Raw genomic sequence first — 21,149 nt, 5'->3', positions numbered from 1 at the left:
ATCGAATTTTAATTGATGTTTTAAGGATGTGATTAACCTTTAATAGAATGTTTGAAATTAATTGTATAGACTCTTTTTTTAGGCTAGGGCCATGTTAATATAACTTTATGAGATTTCTATGAATAATATACATTTTCTTTTTTCAGTGATTTTTGCATTATGCTTTTTAAAAATTGTTAATAATGAGCTTAACATGAATAAAGCGAGGTGATTTTGTCTTTTTTTTTAAAGCCTAATAGGAATGTCCCAGATTTCAAAGTGACCTGTACAAGATGATCAAATTCAGGCCAAATTTTCTTTTTTTGGCACAGAGAGCACTAAAAGCTGTGTCATATCTCCTCTGAGTATAATATCTCCATTCTTTATTCTGGTGTGCATGGTTAGAAAACATCTTAAGGATTACACAAAGGTATAATATGTTGATCTAATATGTAAAACAGATATTAGAATAAATCGTGGAAGTAAAAATTGTATAAAAAAAAAAGAAAACGTCCCAGATTAACTGACTTCCCCCTATGGCACTTCTGTCCATCCTGGGAGAGGGATCCCTCACATGTGGCGCTCTCTGAGGTTAGGTTAGGGTTAGGGTCCTGAGCCACAGCGGCCTATGTTTAAAATGTCATCCTCTCAGGGAGCACAGTGTATAGGGAAGACTGGTTTTCTTTTACACAAGGACACAGCTCTTCTTTGGACTTCTATGTTTTAGTCTAGCATGTGATCTGATTGTCGTCTGACTGAAGTCATTGTATTTTGTGAATTTAAGCAATATAACATGTGGTGCATCATGACAGCAGCTGTCTGCTGTGGATGAATAACAGTTATATTGTCCAGAAGAGGGCGATACATCACCGGCTGCCTGTCTGCCTGGGCTGATTTCACCACCATGTCCATTCACCAAGAAGCATGTGTGAAGCATTTAGCTGCTGAGCTCCAAAGAATTAGCTCCAGGAGCCTGCACACTGACCTGATGAACTCATAGAGGTGTGGGAACAGTCACTAAATGTCCAGGTAACATTAAAAACCTTCGAACTGTGATGAAGCACCAGAGAGTGTTCTGAAGAACCATCTAACAACCATTCTTTTTATGAGAGTACCACATCAAATTATTATTACATTTCATTTAGCGGACTAGTGGAAGTTGCTTTGGAAAAACCACAGAAATAATAAACCACATACCAAACACAGTATACACTATATACCACATACCAAACACATTATACATTATATAACACATACCACACACATTATACACTATATACCACATACCAAACACATTATACATTATATACCACATACCACACACATTATACATTATATACCACATACCAAACACATTATACATTATATACCACATACCAAACACATTATACATTATATACCACATACCACACACATTATACATTATATACCACATACCAAACACATTATACACTATATACCACATACCAAACACATTATACATTATATACCACATACCAAACACATTATACACTATATACCACATACCAAACACATTATACACTATATACCACATACCACACACATTATACATTATATACCACATACCAAACACATTATACATTATATACCACATACCACACACATTATACATTATATACCACATACCAAACACATTATACATTATATACCACATACCAAACACATTATACATAATATACCACAGACCACACTATACCACTAGACAAATACAATTGAATTGTCTGAAATTAAGTAGATATAAATATTGGATCATCAGACAGAACATTAGGAAGCTACTGTCTCTTTGGTGAAAGAAACAACTCAGACATCTGAAATGTGACAAAAGGCCAGAAACTACACACAGATCTAAAAAGACTGGAAATCATGAAATGAATACATACATAATTAATACCTCAACATTGTATAAGTAGAGCACTTGAGGAAATGTATTTAGTTTTTGTCTCTCCAGACAACACCTTGATGTGTGTTTATAAGCTTGGCATTCATTTTAACATAAAGTTAAAGACATGCATTGTGTGGTCACAGCTTGTTTTGTGTGCTGCATTTTAAAACAATTTGATGGATAATACCAGTTGATGAATTGTCTCTTGCTTCCATTAAAATGGATTTCATCACCCAGTCTAATGTGCCTCAGGCTGGCACAGTGCTACCAAGATTTTATTCAGTTCATCTTACCACCTGCAAACACAGTAAGGCTTTTAGAGAAACTGCCTGAACTGAAAGGAGATATATATACTTCTAGACTTTCTGGAGAAAATGACATCTGACTCTGCTTGATGACTGATAGATACCTGATTAATAAAAGTCAAGTGTATTAGTTTAAGGTTGGAGCCAGTTCATCAGTTCATATCAGTTTCTATATTTTTTGAAAAGCTGGAAATATAGATAACTGTCTTAAACCCTATTAAATCAGCTAACACCCTTCAGGCTCAAGCTGATTATATGTAACCGTGCTGAATATGTATGAGCACTCGGGTTCATGAGGTTTCTGTAGTTCATGACACTCACTGTAGCTTCATATACGGCTGCTGATAGTGACTGGAATCCTAAACACTGAAATTATATTCATTTTGTCATATCATATTTACAGTTCTTCTCGATTGCTTAAGCACGATTTTGAAAACAGGGCCCGTAGTTTCAAAACACTACACACAATTAGCAGAACACCTCAGATCCTTTACAAAATGAAACACTCTTGTAAAAACTATACACTAATTTATCAAAACCATATTTTGTTACCATATGAAACACACATGTTTCATATGCCTTAATTCTGTTTGAACCAGTTACACACTGCTGTTGCTAACCTAAAACACTTTTAGCAATTCTACTTCTCAGTGATTAGAGTACTGTAAGTGAAGTACACAGAGAAAGTGCAAATATACAATAAATTCACCAAACACTACACAAGACCAATGCTGCAGACTGATGAAAATATAATTTATTTCTCTCCATATTCCCAAATCAGTCAACATGTCAACATGGAGAATCACAAGAAAACATGTCCCAGTTTTCTTGCTACTACAGTAGTGTGCATAACACTATAAGCTCAGCAATTATCAGACAAACAGAAAATTCTGTATCCAGTACAGGTTACAATGACAGTAAAAAAAAAGAACAAAAAAAAGGATCTGAAACAAACTGAAAATACGTTACAGAAAATACTAGACATTATCTCGTCGCCTAGCTGGATCTGGCCAGAGAATTTCATCAACATCACAGGCGATAACCTCATTGGCAAGACAACGTGGGAAGAATCGTCTTGAATGTCGAATCCATCCTGGCACAGCTGCGGCGTCGATTTGGTCACAGGCCTCCTCCATGGCCTGAATGAGGGGTACCTGAGCCTGGGGCCAGAGACCGTAAACCCTCCACCGCCATGCTGAGAAAAATTCTTCGATTGGGTTTAGAAAAGGAGAGTATGGTGGAAGGCAGGGGTCTTCAACGTTTTTCAGGCCAAGGACCCCCAAACTGATGGAGAGATGGAGCAGGGACCCCCTACTATATATATTGTTTAAAATTATGTTTTATATTAAACTGGGCCTAGTGCTATGTATAAACATAGCTACCCTGTTATTGTGCATTCAATACTAAGCTATTCAAATAATACACAGGTTCATATATTCATGTTTTTATTTTAAACATGTGCAAGGTACAGGGTGGCCGTGCCACTACCATTTATAAACATGCATCTTGCATACAACACTGAGCTATTCAAATAATTCACAAATTCATGTTAATGTGTATTTAAAGACATTTAAATTGTGGAAAAAAAAAATTTTAAATTAAAAAAATATAAAAAATTGTCTAATCAACCAAAAATTTCGCGATCCCCTGTTGAAGACCTCTGGTGTAAGGTATGGTACTGTAAACTGTGGATGGTGTTGAAACCAGTTCTGGACCAGAGCAGAGCGGTGGAATGACACATTGTCCCAGATGACAATGTGTTGCATCTGGTGCCTGTGGTTTACTGCTGTGAAGATGTTGTGCAATCGGTCCAAAAATGTGAGAATGTGAGGTGTGTTGTAAGGGCCCATATTGGCGTGACGGAGGAGGTGTGTGCAACATCACAGTGCTAAAGTGAACAATACATACCTCCACATACTCATGCCTCAGCCGTTTGACCCTCTCTGAATTCCGCTCAAAAGGCACTCGATAAAGTTGTTTCATTTGAACCTGATGTCTTTTCAGGATGCTTGCCAGTGTTGACTGAGAGACCTGATGGACATTATTGAAAATGGCATGGTCACCGATAATGTTGGCTTGAATTTCTCTGAGCCTGATAGCATTATTGGCCAAAACCATGTTTATGATCTCTCTCTCTTGTTCTTGCGTGAATATGGGCCCCCTTCCTCCTTGTCGTTCTCGACCCTCAATCCTATGTTGAACAAAATACATGTAACCTACTGTAAAATGTCACAGGAAGGGGTTTCAAAAGTGCTGATATGGTGCATACAATAAGCAGCTGATTACTGTAACTGTAGACAGATTTGACCTGTTTCCTTGTCGAAATGTCCTTATGACAGATTTCACTGTATATCTGCTAAGATTTGGCTGAACTCTTAGTCCAGCCTCCCTCAGCCTCAATCCGTGGTTCACGACATGGTCAACTAGTGTTTGCGCGAATTTCATTTGACAAATTTGGTCTCTCTCCTTCTATGAGCGCGTTCTCCTCCTGCTTCAGGTCTTCCTCTTCCTCTACCTCCACCTCCGCCTCTTCCTCTTCCTCCTTCTCCTCCTCCGTGGACTCCTCCCTCACCCTCACTCTTCTTCCTCTTCTGACTCCTTCCATTTTGGTTGAAGACCGGTGAACTCACCTGCTGCATTTGTATAGTGCTTAAACCTGATTGGTGTGTCTACAATTAAGCAGTCATGTGTTTGCGCACCTGATGGCTGTGTTGAACCAATTGGCTCATCGGGGGGTCATTTGACAGTCAGTGCTTTGGAATTGCAAGGAAGTGACATCATGATATACTTCTGTGTCTAATGTATACAAGTGTGTTTAGTGTTTTGCAAATCACTGTGTGTATTGTTTTGCAAAAAGTGTGAGGATGACATTGTGCTTAATATTCTGCTCATTGAGTGTAAGGTTTTGATAATTGGGTAATAGTTTTGATTTTAGTGTTTATGCAATCGAAAAAAACTGTAATAATAGCAGTGTATGTGTGTGTGTGTGTGTGTGTGTGTGTGTGTGGTTGTGTGTGTGTGTGTGTGTGTGTGTGTGTGTGTGTGTGTGTGTGTGTGTGTGTGTGTGTGTGTGTGTGCATGCCAATCCCCCTGTTACCTTAATCCCACAGTGTAGCTCTGAGGTTACCAGGCCTCGGGCCAGGCATCAGCGACCTGACTCCCTGACTTGTGTACGGCTGCAGATGGGATTGGGGACAGGGCGCTGTGATCGTACATCTGCTATTAAAGGAACCCTAGACCAGCTAATCCAGTCAAATCCAACATGTCACCGCCTCAAACTCATCAGACAGGCTATAACTGTTAACCCTAAAACCATGCAGACAGCCTCAGTCACAGCAGTTTGACATAGATTCCATATATCAACAAGAAAGAATGCTCCTTGTTTTACAGTTTTACAGTTCATGTGTTGACTAATGAGGCCTTATTACCTTATTTCCATGTAAGCATGTTCTAGAACAAGAAAAAAAATGATGAAATGAATGTGATGAAAAAAACTGATAAACCACTTTTGATATGGAAAAGTTATTATCACTTTTGTGAGTATTTTTACTTAAACTGTAATACATTTACGTTTGTGTGCCCAAAATAATTTAATTAATAATGTAATAACTTAAAGCTCATATTGAAATAAATTGGTTGAAACCCCCCCCCCAATAGGAAGAAAAACAGATGCTAATGAGCTTGTACTCCATTTCCAATAGACAATAAATAAAGTGTTTCAATGATCTTCTGTAGCACAGGGTAGTCTATTCAAATACTGTACACACAATCTACGGCTTCAACGTCATATTACTAAAGTTTTTTTTACTAAATTGGCCAGAATTTTCAGCCCACGTTAATAGAATCATTTTCTTGAGATCATGAAATACAAACTTCTAAAATACTGAGATACAATATACATTTATAAAGCCTAAATCATAGCAGGAACTACTGCATTCTCTGTAGCAATGTCAGATGTCAAGGCCTGACAGTTCCAAGTCAATTTCTTTCACCTAGTACACATTAAAAACATAAATGCATTACTTTGCATAATATGATGCCATTTAGTTATAGGTGCATTGAAGCATCTATCATAACCTTTTGTAGATTTATGTAAGCTTTGCAGTAAACACACAATATATGTGTTGTTTTTCCTTGTTGTACTGTATGTAGGCTACATATGCAGGTTAATAGCTAAAGATCAGTGTATTCCCTTATCATGTCTCACATATGATGAGGTCTGTATTGCTTTTAGGACAATATCACATCCTCTGTTTGGCTCATATCCATCACCCATAAACACAGTCAGGAACTCAGAGCTGAGTTCTGAGAAAGTGATTGAGTTACATGCCAGGTCCAGTGGCCGAGAGGTTCATTAATCTGTGTGTCATGGGAAACATTCAGATAATGTTGCATCATTATGAAGAAAAATAATGATAACTGAATATCTGCAAGAGCCTGTCTAAGAACAGAGCGCTTGCAGAGCATTGAGGCTGCATAGTATCATAGGAGCAGCATTTCAGAATCACCAAAAACTTTATTGTCATTAAAAACAAACCTATAAATAAATTAAACAGAACACAGAATAAAATAAATAATATAACATACATATATATACGACACAAGTTGTATAAAACTTAATATATTGTGGTTTGGATTTGGAAAAAAGACTGAATAGGCTTAATAACGAGTTGTAATGAGTTGTTATCCTCATTACAACTCGTTATTAAAGTGGGATAAAGATTTTCCTACTATATATTCTGAAATTGAAATGAATGTTTTTTGATAAAATAAAGTCAGAATTCTGAGATTTAGGTTGGGATTCTACTCAACTCAGAAATAAACTCTGAAATGTGAGTTTAAAGTCAGAATAGAATTAGAGTCGAATCTCAGAAGTATGACTGTGTCTCTAGATGGTACTCTGCTGGTTATTCCTGATTGGGCCGTGAATGCAGCCCATCCAGGAATCAGCTGGATTCAAAGTCCAATAAGGAGGAACCAGTGGAACACTATCTGCAGACAGTCTTCTGATTCAGTTCAGAGATGAAGAGTTCACATCCTGATTACCTTTCCAGAGTTTCAGAATTCAACCTCAGATTTTGATAAGAATGGAATCGGAATTGAACCAGAATGTAAACTCTGGATTGGGACTGTGTACATGCACAGTGTTCCTGTGTTTTTTTTATCTAATTGGACATTGACTACAGCGTCACTGATGGAGGAAGGAGCTGCACGGTAAACTCAAGCCTCACCTCTCCTGACACAGAGCGCGCGCACACACACACCCCCCCACACACACACACACACACAGCCGTGGGTGGAGGGACGACACGGACAGTACCAACAGGCGCGTGTTAAGGTCGGTCAGCAGTAAACAGCCCCACGTGTCGGCCGGAGCAGCAGCGGGCAGACAGAGCGTCCTGGTGCCGCGGAGCACGCTCTGTGGTGTGAGCGGGGATGAGTCCTGACACATCCGCGGAGTCAGCCTCTGCGCGCGGGGCGCTTCTGGGACGGGGCCGCTCCGATTCCGGTCGTGTGGGAAGTGTCGAGCAGCAGCAGCAGCAGCAGCAGAGTCTGAACACCTGGGACACATCTGGATAACATGTCTCTGCTCAAACAGCGGGGGAGGGAGCTCGAGCGGTTCGACGGACTGTCGCTCATCTACTGGTACGTGGAAAGTTGTGGCTGGAGACGCGGCGCTGGCTAAACTTCCGTCATAGATCCGTGAGATAGAATGTGATCATTAACACGACTGAGGAACCTCCGCGGACCCTCCGCTGCTTCGGGTGGGAGGGAGGTGGACTCATCAAACCATGGAGCTTTGCCTATTCTCGTTGCCAGTTTACGCAAAGCTGACGTGATGTGTTTTTCCTTGTTCAAGCGTTTTTCCCTTCCATCTGATGGAGGATGTGTGTGTGTGTGTGTGTGTGTGTGTGTGTGTGTGTGTGTGTGTTTGAGTTACATACTCAAACACAATTGAGTATGTAATTGTGGATTATTTCGGATACTGGCTCACATAAACAATTTAGAATGCGCTGTTATTTCATTTTTATTTGCCTGATTAAAAAAGAAATACTTAAAGATAAAATAACACTTCAAAAACATCTTCAAATATTTCTTGCAGAAAGGAAAACTCTAGTTTTATCAGAGCTCAGAGTGCATGTGCTGCAGTGATCGCAGCATCTGTTTCAATTACTATGTAAAACCCTGTGAAAATACACAGTTGGATTCAGTGGCATTTTTAAAGTACATTGTTAAAATAAGGTAATAATACAGTGAAAATTACAGATATATGATTATTATTGTTATTTTGTTATTACCTTCATCACACAAACACCATGATCTGAAATGCCAGATAGTAGATATACATTTAGTATCTGCTAATCAGCAGCCATGCTAATTGCTTCTGGTCGAGGAGAACACTGTGAGTTTTCCAGAAAATAATTGATGAAAAAAGGATGGGCTGTATCGCTGCAGTGGGGTGGAGGCAGTTTGGAGAGGACATGTTCATTTAGTGCTTGTGTTGTCTGTCCAGAGGGGAGGAGTCAGTCAGATAATGTAGGTGCTGAGTGGACCGTTGAGGCCGGGTCAGGTGGGATCACTTAAAGACGAGCTGAGGTGGTTCGACTCTCCCCATTTTTTCCTCCAGCTGTCTCTCACACAAACAGCACCACCCTCAAAGTTTCCCTCATGATTCTCTCCTCCCAGAAGTTACCCGAGCTCTGGGACTACTTTCTGATTTACGTCTCAGGAGCCCTAGAGTTCAACCCTGACTGCAGAGACATAGACCTGGGACTGTTTCCTCTCAGAATGAACCCCACCATTAAAAGCAGGTAGGTGTGACTCAGGGACCCACAAGGAGCAGAGGTTTGGAGAAGAGCTGAACAATCTTGTGAGAAAGGGGCCGCTGACAGGAGAGAGTTCGGCTTGTGTGGGGTGACAGCTGTGTTTTGTCAGAGTCATCTGAAATCTGTCTTTTATATGATTTTGATCAAGCATCCGTAAACTTGAGTGATATTGTGAAACGTGACAATAAGTCATTTGTGCCGAGCGCAAACGGACTCTTCTCAGACTGAGATGGAACTCTTTCAACAAAAGTTTCTTTTTTCTATAACACAAGTCTAGTTTTCTAGTATGTTGTAGTTCTGACAGAATATATTTTAAATCTATTCAGTAAATGAAAAGATGATAGACTCAAGCATCACTCATCTGTGTAAATGAGCTTAACAAAACAAATGATTTAAGTTATGTAGTCTGAAACGTTCTACTGAAACGGGTGTTTATTCTGAAGTTCCTGAGTGGCTAAGACGTTCTTTTGTTTGTGAACAGAACTTTAATAAGTTAGGGATTTGCAAATGGTGGGTAAGAAGTGACTGATAGGCTTGGAAATCACTCATTGTCAGCTTGACGTATTTCAGAATTTTTTATGATGTAATGTGTAAATGTCATCGCATACGATTGAATAATTGTTGATACTGAAGAGACCATTATTTATATAAATTTAGATTTTTTTTTATAGACATACATTTTTGCCGTCGTAATTCATCATTACAGCAAGGGTTCATTTTGTGGGGTCTAGGGTTTCCTGACTCCCATATAAGTTTTACCATGGTGTCCAAATGATTATCACTGATTTACAGACCACATATTCATGATCAGCAGTTGTATTTGAATTCATGCTAAAATCACAAATCTGCTATTATCCCGTCCTGTGACTGGTCTGCATCCAAGTATGGATGTCATCATCTTTGACCGCGCCCCACTGGTTTGGTTTGACAGCACCCTGAGTATCAAAGTGGTTAAAGGGTGCTGGGTCTGAATATGCGAGGCTATAAAAAGAGAGTTGTAATGATGCCCTCTTTATTTCCACTACGCCCCTGGTGTACAGAGTAAAGTGCTCGCAGCAACTCAGCAGATTATTGATGTCATTTCAGTTGAGGGTTTCCAGCTGCTGTGTGTGCGTGTGTGTGTGTGTGTGTGTGTGTGTGTGTGTGTGTGTGTTTAAGATTTGTAGAAATGACGACAGATCATCCACTAACCAGACGGTTTTTAATCACTCATATTTGCCATCCTGTTGCACTGCTCTGCCCAAACTGTATATATTCTGTTAACATTGTATGTGCAAATTCTATTTTACATCTTAATTGATCTTATCTTATCTTATTAACCATGACTGAGTACTCAAGTAGTAATGTAGTTGTGACTACTGGCTTGACATGTCTAAATGTTGTCGGGCATCGCGGCTGCAAGATGTAGTTTCATTTAACGTAATTTGGTTCTTGTTTCATTATTCGTCCTATTAAGTATGAAGAGTGATTCGTGGAGCATGAATCTCACCGTGCGTCTGCCAGCCCAGATCGAACAGGATGTTCCGGTAGTGAGACAGATGGTGCACCGTTGAGTGTGAACACCGTTCTTCTTCTGTCTCTGTCTCTTCCACTTCTATTTTACATTTTGCTTATGGTACTTGATGCTTGGCTTTTATTTAAGTTCAAACATGCTCAGCTATAACACGTTGAAAAGAGTGACTACAGTGTGCTGTTATTTTTCTATCAGGTGACTTAACGTGTGTAATATGTGTGTTGTGGGAGGACTTTTCAGTCAGACAAAAAAATCCCCTGCAGAAGTGTACTTGCATGCCTTCACTGAAATCCGGTGGGTTGAGGGGGGCAGTAACGATAGGGCTGTTACAGCTTGCATTGCTAATGGGCTAAGAGCAGCAGTCCACAAAGCTGACCTATGTAACTGTCACTGTCCTAATCAGCAGTGCAGACAAGCAGCCTCCCCTCTTCTCTGCTGCCAGGATCATCTCTGAAAAAAGAGAAGAAAGTAACTATTTCCTGAATGAGATGTCAGTCACACACCTCTAAATCTTTCAGGGAGAGAACTTGATGATCCAACATCTTCATGTGGGCCACCATGTATCACCACATTTCCAACTGAGCAAAAAGAAGACAGGGTGAGAGGGTTCTGTTGCCTCCTTAAAGTGTGGTATGGTCTGAAATGCATAATCAGACAGAGGGATGCAGGGCTGGAAGTGATAGAAAGAACACCACATAGAAAATGCATAGTTACCAAATAGCCAAGAACACATGTTGGACATCCTGTTTATTTATTTCCTGGTTATTGGTTGACAACATTGGTGGTAGTGATTACACAGGATATTTGACTAAATCTGTACAGCGCTCACTTCGTCTTTAATGTTACACTTCTCTGCAGACAGCCTCTCTCTTGTGCTGTTGGTAGATTGTAGATTAGAAATGCTTCCTCCAGATGCTGCCTCCTTCACCACACTAAACGTTACATGAGAATGTAATGAAATGTAATATATCCTCATTGATATGATCAGGTTCCCTTCTGGCATTTGGGTTAAATATGAAATTTGCCACACAGGCGCTTTTGCTTTTCATTTTGACACCAAATCCCAGTCCTGAACAATAATTCTCTGCAAAAAATCTTAATCTTAACATTGGATTGAATGATCATATCAGCCATGTGATGATCTATATTTGTCCATACTGGTTATACTGTAGTATTTTTCTTTTAGTATCTCTAGGTATATTAGACCATGTAGGGGGAAGTTAGAAATCATTGAGCAGGCTGTGGTTACACAGGATTCTATATGATGTTTGCATCACTGTGACATTGATTAGGATTGTCAGGAATGTTTTTGTCTCATCATTATTATTTACCTATCTGGTTCTTATTTGTAAGAGGATTTGTAAGAAAATTGATTTTATGTTGGATGTCAGAGCTTAAAAGACGACTGTCAATTGATTATATTTTACTTGACAACAATATTGATTGTTGTGCTGAATAAAGTAAAACATTTTTTAATTTACTGATGATCAGATACCAGTTTCTCGATGTGAATATTTCTGTATCACAGTTAACTGTATGTCTCTGGGTTTTGGGTTTTTGGTTAGAAAACACAAGACAATTGAGGACATTAAATACAATTCCAGGAACTTGTAATTTAAAGTTTTCACTACTACTAGTTTAAAGGGTTTATTGAGTTATCTAAGGAAAAAAATCAATAAATTATGAAAATAAAAAAATTAATGCAATCCTTGTCCACACTGTCTTACTATGCTGTAACTTTTATAGCACTTTCTAAAACAAAGCTAATCAAATAACTAAACTCCAAGCATGTCTCAAGGACATAAAAACCTGGATCACCCGCAATTTTCTCTTATTAAACTCAGATCAAACAGAGGTTCTAATACTTGGCCCTAAACACCTTAGAGATACATTATCTAATGATATAGCTGCGCTAGACGACATTGCCCTTGCTTCCAATGAAACAGTCAGGAACTTGGGAGTGATCTTCGATCCTGATTTGTCCTTTAATTCTCACTTAAAACTAATTTCTAGGACTGCCTTCTTCCACTTGCGTAACATCTTAAAACTCAGACATGTCCTTTCTCAAAAAGATGCTGAAAAACTAGTCCATGCCTTTGTTACATCCAGACTTGATTATTGTAATTCCTTATTATCAGGCTCCAGCAGTAAGTCGTTAAAGACTCTGCAGCTTGTCCAAAATGCTGCAGCACGTGTCCTGACAAGAACCAAGAAAAGAGACCACATTTCTCCAGTATTAGCTTCGCTACACTGGCTTCCAGTTAAATCTAGAATAGAATTTAAAATTCTCCTTCTCACCTTCAAGGCCCTTAATAATATGGCACCATTATACCTCAAAGAGCTGATAGTACCTTATCAACCCACTAGAGCACTGCGCTCCCAGAATTCAGGCTCACTTGTCGTCCCTAAAGTCTCTAAAAGTAGAGTAGGAGCCAGAGCTTTCAGCTATCAAGCTCCTCTCCTGTGGAATCATCTCCCACTTTCAGTTCAGGAGGCAGACACCATCTGTACGTTTAAGAGTAGGCTTAAAACCTTCCTTTACGATAAAGCTTATAGTTAGAGCTGGTTCAGGCTTGTCTTAGACCTGCTCTTAGTTATGCTGCTATAGCTCTAGAATGTCGGGGGACACATGACACATGGAGCTTCTTTTCCCAGCTTCTCCTTCCTCTTCTCCCTCCTTATCACATCAAAGAAATTAATATCTCATCAATACATGTTACTGATTTGACTTCTTCCGCAGAGTCCTTTTGCCTTATCGTCCGCAGATCCAGGGCCGCGGCTGCGGCCACATCGTGGATTATGATCTGTGGGTCGCGTATCAGAGATCGTGATCGTAATGGTGGATCCAGTATCGTGCTGGAGGGATCCCTCACATGTGGCTCTCTGAGGTTTCTACGTTCCTTTTACCCTGTTAAAAGATTTTAATCAATCAAATTTTATTTGTATAGCCCATATGGGCATAATTTGATTGATTGATTGATTGAAACAAAAGGAAACCAGTAGTTTTCTGGAAGATAGTGGAAAAACATATTGTCATCCTTTCTCTAAAACACTCAGGTAGCACATTGCTTATTTAACGTGGTGTCCTTGACACTGTGAAACTGACCACAGGCTGCGACAGGGGCAGGTGTGACTGGATGCACTCTGACAGGTTATTTACTCCACTCCTGTCCTGTGGACATCAGGCCCCTGGTGGCAACAAATATCACTTTAGTTCTGCTGTGACAGAGGAAAACAATGTGCTCTTGTTAAGTCACGTAGCCTTAGCATCTCTCACCTCCTTATCTGGGACACTGTTATGTCAGTATTGAATAAATCTAATAATATGCATTTTAATTTGAAAATGCTCTCTCTCTCTACCTCCTCCAATTTGGGGCTGTCTGGCCGACAGTATGGGAGTCCCGAGGCTTAGGAAAGTCTTCAAGGTGGGGAAGTTAACCAGTTCTGGCTAGTTCAGGTGAATTTTCATGTGAATCATCTTCTTCGTCTTTTGCTATTATTCAAAGACATTACAGGCTCTTAACTGTTTCCGCCGTTTCCTGTGAGCACACACTTAAGCTGCTTTCAGACACACGTAAATGTCCCAATGAGAGCATACAGACGTTCTCTGGAGTTTCTCCTGCCAATCCTCCAGTAAAAACCTGCACGCTAGTGGGCGTGTTGTTGACGTTTCTATCACAGGATAGATGGAGAATGATACAAAAACATAAAAGAGTACAAATATCTAACGATGAAAAAGCATTGCCATACATGTAGAAGACACTGCCAAAGATACTCCAGAGATTTATGTGTGTTTTGTTGCTTGTGTGGTTTTGCCAATATTTTTGAGCATGGCTAGAAGGGACCCTGTGACCCAAGCATTTCATTGCCAAGAAATGAATCCTTAGCTCCCACTCTTTGATTAAACTGAATGTAGTTTGTGCTGGGTTCAGTTTGGGCCCAGGTTCAGGTCTCTCTTACTAGACGACCCACATTTTAGTGTAATTGTAGTGTAGTGTTCCTTTGATTCTCGTGAAAAACGAGTCAAAACCTATTGACAAATATAAGCTTTGTTCAAACAATGATTTGGACAGTTGGCTCAAAATATTAGTGGCATTTCCAGTAAAAAAAAACAAATTGACAGAACTGTAGTTAAAGCTAGGGTTGGTAATCCTAGAAAAGCTAGCAAGAGAAGGCAAAGCTGAACGCCCAATGCACTGACTGACAATTGAAGCTGACTTTTCTGTGACTCGCTCGCTGATAGTGGTTTACGTCTTCCAGGCTGAAGACTCCTGTCATGCGCAGTGAGAGCACGGGCAGGGGGCACGTAGGCAGGCAGGCTGGTTAATACAGTCAGGTATGCTGGCAGTCTTGTTTATTACAGGTCGAACAAGAGCCACAGACAGATTTTTTCAGACAACTTTATTTATTGATGGCTATTGGGGGCATCAAGAGGAAATTAAAAAATACCATAAAAATTGCCTCAGAAACAAATTACTTACCCTACCTTTAATAGAAAGTATTTACTAGAGCAGCACACATGTATGAATGACCTTAATCCACTGTGAATACTGTGGCAAACGTTAACCTATGATGGCAAAGAGATTTGTTTTCATGTTTATCTGCAATTTCTATTAATCTAAAAGACAGCGTATCATTGAAGATGTAAATGATTACACCTTGCGACCTCTACCTGTTGTGCACACCTGGAAAAACATAGTCTGTCCAATTCTGATCCTCTTTATCCTCTGTCAGACTGGATTAGGATCAGTGATGAACTTTTATCTTTAGGTCACTCCAGATTGTCAGAGGGGTTCAAGTCCGGGCTTTGGCTGGGGCCACTCGGTGACATCCGGGATCCTGTCCTAAAGCCGCTCGGTTGGGTGCCTTCGTTCACCCTGTGGAAAGGTTGAAACTATTTTTAAGTGGTGTCCTTGGGAGTGCTTTTCTTCCTTTAGGGATGTCTCTGTATTTGACTGCAATCGTTTTATATAATCCGGACCAGACCTGCTGCTAGAAATGGGATGCTTCAACCATAGAGTAATATGATGTAAGGGATCAGCACTATCTTTTTATAAACGTCTGCTGGATGGAATGGTCTTATCTCTTTAGTAGATTCACCCATATCTGTAAAGGAATTTTCATGTTCGTTTTCACACATTGATTTACAGTGGCTTCAAAAATAATTTAGAAATTTGCACTTTTTGGCCATGACTCTATACCCAATAAGTGATTATGACAGTGAATGAAGTAAATGCCGAAGGGAATGTTTTCGCAAAGGTAAAAAAATCAATAGCTGAAATCTCTTTTTTTGAGATTAAGATACTTACATGAGTAATTTGTAGAAGCCACTTTGGGAGCAGTTACACTTCCAGTCTCCCTGGGTAAGTCTCTCCAACGTTTACGCACCTGGATTTAGGCAGTTTATCCCATTCCTCCTGGCAGATCCTCTCAAGCTCCATCAGCTTGAATTGGAAGTGTCTGTGAATGTGACGTCTGTAGGTCTCTTCACAGATATTTTATGTAGTGTTGTTCTGAGCTTTGATTGGGCCACTCAAGGACAAAGTCTGTCCTGTTGGCACTGCAGTGTTGTCTTGGTTGCTTTTATCAGTTCATTGTCCTACTGAAAGGTAATGGTTTGGTAATGGTTTTGTATTTATATAGCGCTTTTCTAGTCTTGATGACCACTCAAAGCTCTTTACAGTACAGTTTTACATTCACCCATTCACACACACATTCATACAGTGCTATCTATTAGCAGCACTTTGTTGTTCTATGAGGGACAATTCAGGGTTCAGCATCTTGCCCAAGGACACTTCGGCATGCAGATGGGGAAGACTGGGGATCGAACTGCCGACCTTCAGGTTGGAGGACGACCACTCTACCCCTCAGCCACAGCCGAAAGGTAGCCCCAGTCTCAAGCCATGTTCAGTCAGGTATTCTTTAAGAACGTATCTGTGTTTTCTTCTTGCCCTACATTACAGTAACAGAAGAACAGCTCACTGTTCATATATAAAAATAAAATCAAGCTGGTCTGAGTGACTGAAGATGACAGTCTGTGGTACTTATTCATTAGTGCTGTGTAAGTGATGCATATGTTGCTTTAGTCAAGGTATTGGATTCTTCATTACCTTCTTGACAAAGGCCAGTCATGCTAGATCCAATCATTTTGGATCTAGCACGATGGATTCCAACCTTGGGAGTCTTCAGTGCTTTATAATTTGTTCATGTTTCCTCAGGTATTTGCTTCAATACAGGGAGTCCAAAGTCTTAGGCTGCAAAACTTGATTCTTTCTGACATGCACTGTGAGCCTGATGATCACACTTATGTCATGATGAATCAGCACAGGTCATTTCCATGACGACCAAAGGGATATGTTGATTTAAGAGTTATTCAGTTAGACTTGTTGTAATAACTGAGGTCCTTTTTCATGATAATGTTTAATGGAAACAGCCAGATAGCTAGCTACCTATAGAAGTTGTAATTGCACCAATAAAGCACTAATTGGTCAATTGTTTCACTAAACAGGGGGAAAAGTCATAATTGAGAACAACACAAGACGTTTATGACATACAGTAACCATACCAATAAAGTACCTGGCTAATATATCAGTCTCCACAACATACTGGAAAAATATGCATTTGTAAGGCCATCTCAAATATTTTCTCACCAGCTCATTGAGCATGGCTGCCTTTTGTTCCCAGGTCTGTTTTTAAATCCAGACTGCTGGAGGGAAATGTTTCACGATGCACCTCAGCTCTGGCCTGTAACCCTCTAAACTCCTGTATTATAATCTCCTTCTGTGGTTGTCTCTTAGATTTAATAGACACCCTGAGACTCAGCTCCATTCTTCCTTGTCAGGTAAAATCAATGATCAGTAATGGGATTTCAATTCACCCCTTATCGACCACCCATGTCCCCATTCCCTCTGGTGATGATCGATTTGCTGCAAATGACTTCATTGGGTTTGATTTTCTCTCCACATCCTGAAGCAGAGTGCTGACTGGTTTTGCCTCCAGGGAAGTTTGCTAGTTGCTGATTTTTTCTCCTCTCCATCTCAAACTATTGATGTTTCTTTACTTAGCTGATAGGCCTGCTGTGTCTGTTTAGGAGTGTCGGAGGTGTCAGACACTTTTCTGTTTCTTCATTACAAGTGAGACGATGTTAGTGGGCTGCTGGTGTGTGCCCTAACAGTTGTAATTAGCTGAGATTGGCTCAGTGCCTTTCATGCAACTGAAGGCTAATTACGTGATTATGGAAGTCCTGGCTCATGAATTTCAGTGTCCATTTCGTCCAATGGTTGGGGACAATTCTTTTTAACTTTTTCTAGTTCCTTTATATTTAGACGTCACCTCTTTCCATAAACTTGGAATGATTACTCAAGATAAAAGTACTGAAAAAAGAGACATATTTCCAACACAGTGCTCCGAGGATACAATATTTTGTAAAGTCCTGATCTTGAGACTTTAACTTTAATCAGTTCAAGAAAAAAAACTTGATTCACAGTAACTGCCTGTGTTCTCCCTGTCTCTGTGGTTTTTTTTCTGGGACTCCAGCTTTTTCAAATCGTCCAAAGACATGCAGCTTGGGATTATGAACGTGTGAATGGTTGTTTGTTTGTATAGCTGCTGTAGACATGCACTGAACTTTGCAGATTCTCCGTATTTTCTCTGGAGAAGGTGCATGTGTGAACACAAATATCCGAGTGAGAGGCTTTGCAGTTTCTGCAGATCTTCTCTACCTGGCCTCCTTGTATAAAGAATCCGATGTGAGAACACAGCAGGAGTTGGGGGTTGATTGTGCTTCTTCATAGGTTACTGTCGCAGATATTTTTTTCAAAAATGAAAAGACACCCAAAAAGAAAACAATATCTCCAAGTGAAAAAGCGATGACACACACATAGAAAACACAGACGAAGATTTCAAGAGAGTTTGTGGCGATAAGAGCCGACACCGGTGTCTGTGAGTTATAAATACATGACTTTCACAGTTCTGCCATACAAGCCAAAAGCCAGTCAGATTTACCTTCAGCCTCAGTGTACCCTCAGGTTCGGCATTTAACGTTATTGCGATTTAAAGGCTGAAAAACCTAGGGTGTAACCAGCCTCCTGCCCAATGTCAGCTGGGATGACCCCATTGACTCTGTGATCCTTAAAGAATAAGCAGTATAGGTAATGAATGGATGGATTGAATATCAATCATCATTTTCACCATGTCTGCCGTCTCATAAAATAATTATCAGGTGTGTTATTAAACATCACTTAGTAGGGCGTGCTTATAACAACGATGGCTGAAACAAGTCTTCATGTTTGACTATGAAAAAGAGGGAATTTAATTAAACACATAACATTTGTGTAACTGTTTTGTGACAAAAAAGCCATAATTAAAGGAAATTTTCCATCATCTGATCGCGTGGTGATACAACACCACAAACACCTGAGTGGACGATGGTTATTAGATATCATCTTCTTAACCAAGGTGTAGTCAGAAGAGATGTGAAGTCTGCGGTGGAAGATGTGTATACTTTCTGCTGTCCTGATGTCAATGGGGAGCTCGTTCCACCAGGACAGCAGACAGTCGTGATTTTGTTGAGTGGTTAGTGTTGGGCCATGGTTTTGTGTGAAACCACACTTCAGCCTACATGTGCCATCAAAGCCTGAAGCAGCATGTCCCTCCAGGACTCCGTCTCCCAGGGGCCATTAAAAACCAGAGCAAGGAACTCAATGTCCCAGAGGGCATCAACTTCACACAGAGGGGTGGAAACCCCCCCCAGGGACACAGGTTTCAACTCCCATTGGTCACTCTGGACCCCATGACCTGTGAGGTCACCAGGCCAATATAAGCTAGGTTCTCCAGCTTCTTCTCTTTTTTTCTACCCTCCCTCCAAGGAGAGAAGGCTGTCGAGCCAGTTCCTGCCTCTTCCTACAATCCTTCTACAGGAGGGAAGGCTGTCGAGCCTCTTCTCCAGCTCACATCTTCTCTTCCCATCCAACTCTTCGAGAGGAGCACAAAGGTGCAGCTTCCAGCTCATCTCACCAAGGAAACCTCCTCGCCCTCCAAGCTCTACCAACGTCCTAGCAGCGACTCGATGTCCTGCTTGCAAACTTCAGCCAACAACTGAGCTACACCGCTCAACCAAAACCAGCAAGACGACACAAAACTGCGAACTGCACAGCAACTTCCTTTTTCCCCTTTCCACGGACTGGTAACACAACTGGGCTTAATAATTATACTAGGCTAAGCAAGACTGTTTATTCGATTCTGTGTGAGGTTTATAAGTTTGATTTGTGGTGTTGTGATATTTTGGGTACAAGTTATTGAGAAAGTAATGTTAGTCTGTTATGCTCTTCACAGTCTTTCGTTGCATCCAATCTAGTAACTTCCTCTAATTTGGCACAGACACAGACACACGCATAACTCTTCACCTCATTATCTCTACAGGTCGTAAACATTCCAATAGGTGGGGGAAGGGTGTTATCTCTTTGGCCAGCGACCATCTTGAAAGCACGCTGACTCACACAGACACACACACATGTATACACACATACCTATCTTTGTTTAGCAATTATACCGTTAGTAATTTGTGTTTTTATACTTTATTATATTCATAATAAATGTTTTTCTTTCACAAATGTTTTCTTATTAATGTTGCATAAGTGAATTTCGCCAACCTCTACACTGTCAAGAACCCCATATCTTTCAACTTAGCTAACTATCTATATGGTAATTTTGGTTATAGTTATTAATTTAATTGTTAATCAGAGTTCCAAATTTGTAGTTAGAACCTTAATCAATGAGACTTAATCAATAAATTGGCTATCTTTTCCCTTCCTTTGAAGGGTGGTGCCCGAGGTAACTTTAATCAATTAAAGTTATTATTTAATATTAATAATAAAATATTAATATTTAATATTTTATTTTGATAACCAAATTTATTGAATGCCGAAAGGCACACCATTTTATGGTATCATGTTTGGTGCATTATGGCACAACATTAGCTTGCATTGAGGGAGCAACAAGACGATTGGCCGATGCAGAGCGGAGTAGACAGGCTGGGGTGTAAGGTTTAACCATGTCCTCGATATAGACTGGGCCCGCTTCGTTTACAGCACGGTACGCAAGTACTAGTGTTTTGAAACGGATGCAGGCAGCCACTGGTAACCAGTGAAGGGAGAGGAGGAGCAGTGTAGTGTGAGTGAATTTAGGTAGGTTAAAGACCAGTCGAGCTGCTGCATTCTGGATGAGCTGCAGAGGTCGGATGGCACTAGCAGGTAGACCTGCCAGGAGGGAGTTGCAATAGTCTTGGCGTGAGATGACCAGAGCCTGGACCAGAACCTGCGCCGCCTTCTGAGTGAGAAGGGGACATATTCTTCTGATGTTGTGCAGCATGTATCTACACATTCGGGTTGTTACAGCAATCTTGGTGGTAAGGGAGAGTTGACTATCGAGTGTTACACCCAGGTTCCTTGCCGTCTGGGTGGGGGCTACGACAGAGTTGTCCATGGTGACAGTAAGGTAATGGTTGGGAGAGCGCTTTCCTGGAAGGAAAATTAGCTAGGTCTTGTCAGGATTGATTTTCAGGTGGTGTGTGGACATCCACTTAGAGATGTCAGTCAGACAGGTAGAGATTCGTGCTGCTACCT

The 21,149-nt window shown here is 40.4% G+C and overlaps 1 protein-coding gene across 2 annotated transcripts in view; it reads left to right on the top strand.

Annotated features, from left to right (window-relative positions):
* Positions 1-7,454: 7,454 nt before the first annotated feature.
* Positions 7,455-21,149, top strand: part of si:dkeyp-72e1.9 (syntaxin-binding protein 4) — a 78,321-nt gene continuing 64,626 nt past the window's right edge. For both annotated transcript variants that reach the window (XM_034593264.1, XM_034593263.1), the window contains exon 1: positions 7,455-7,833. In XM_034593264.1, the coding sequence (XP_034449155.1) occupies positions 7,769-7,833 (65 nt within the window). In that variant the 5' untranslated portion in view covers positions 7,455-7,768. The remainder of the gene's footprint in view (positions 7,834-21,149) is intronic.

The sequence above is a fragment of the Hippoglossus hippoglossus genome, chromosome 8 (genome assembly GCF_009819705.1).
Source record: "Hippoglossus hippoglossus isolate fHipHip1 chromosome 8, fHipHip1.pri, whole genome shotgun sequence".
Lineage (NCBI taxonomy): Eukaryota > Metazoa > Chordata > Actinopteri > Pleuronectiformes > Pleuronectidae > Hippoglossus > Hippoglossus hippoglossus.
The sequence above is the reverse complement of the archived record's forward strand: the minus strand, read 5'-3'. Positions and strand labels throughout refer to the sequence as shown.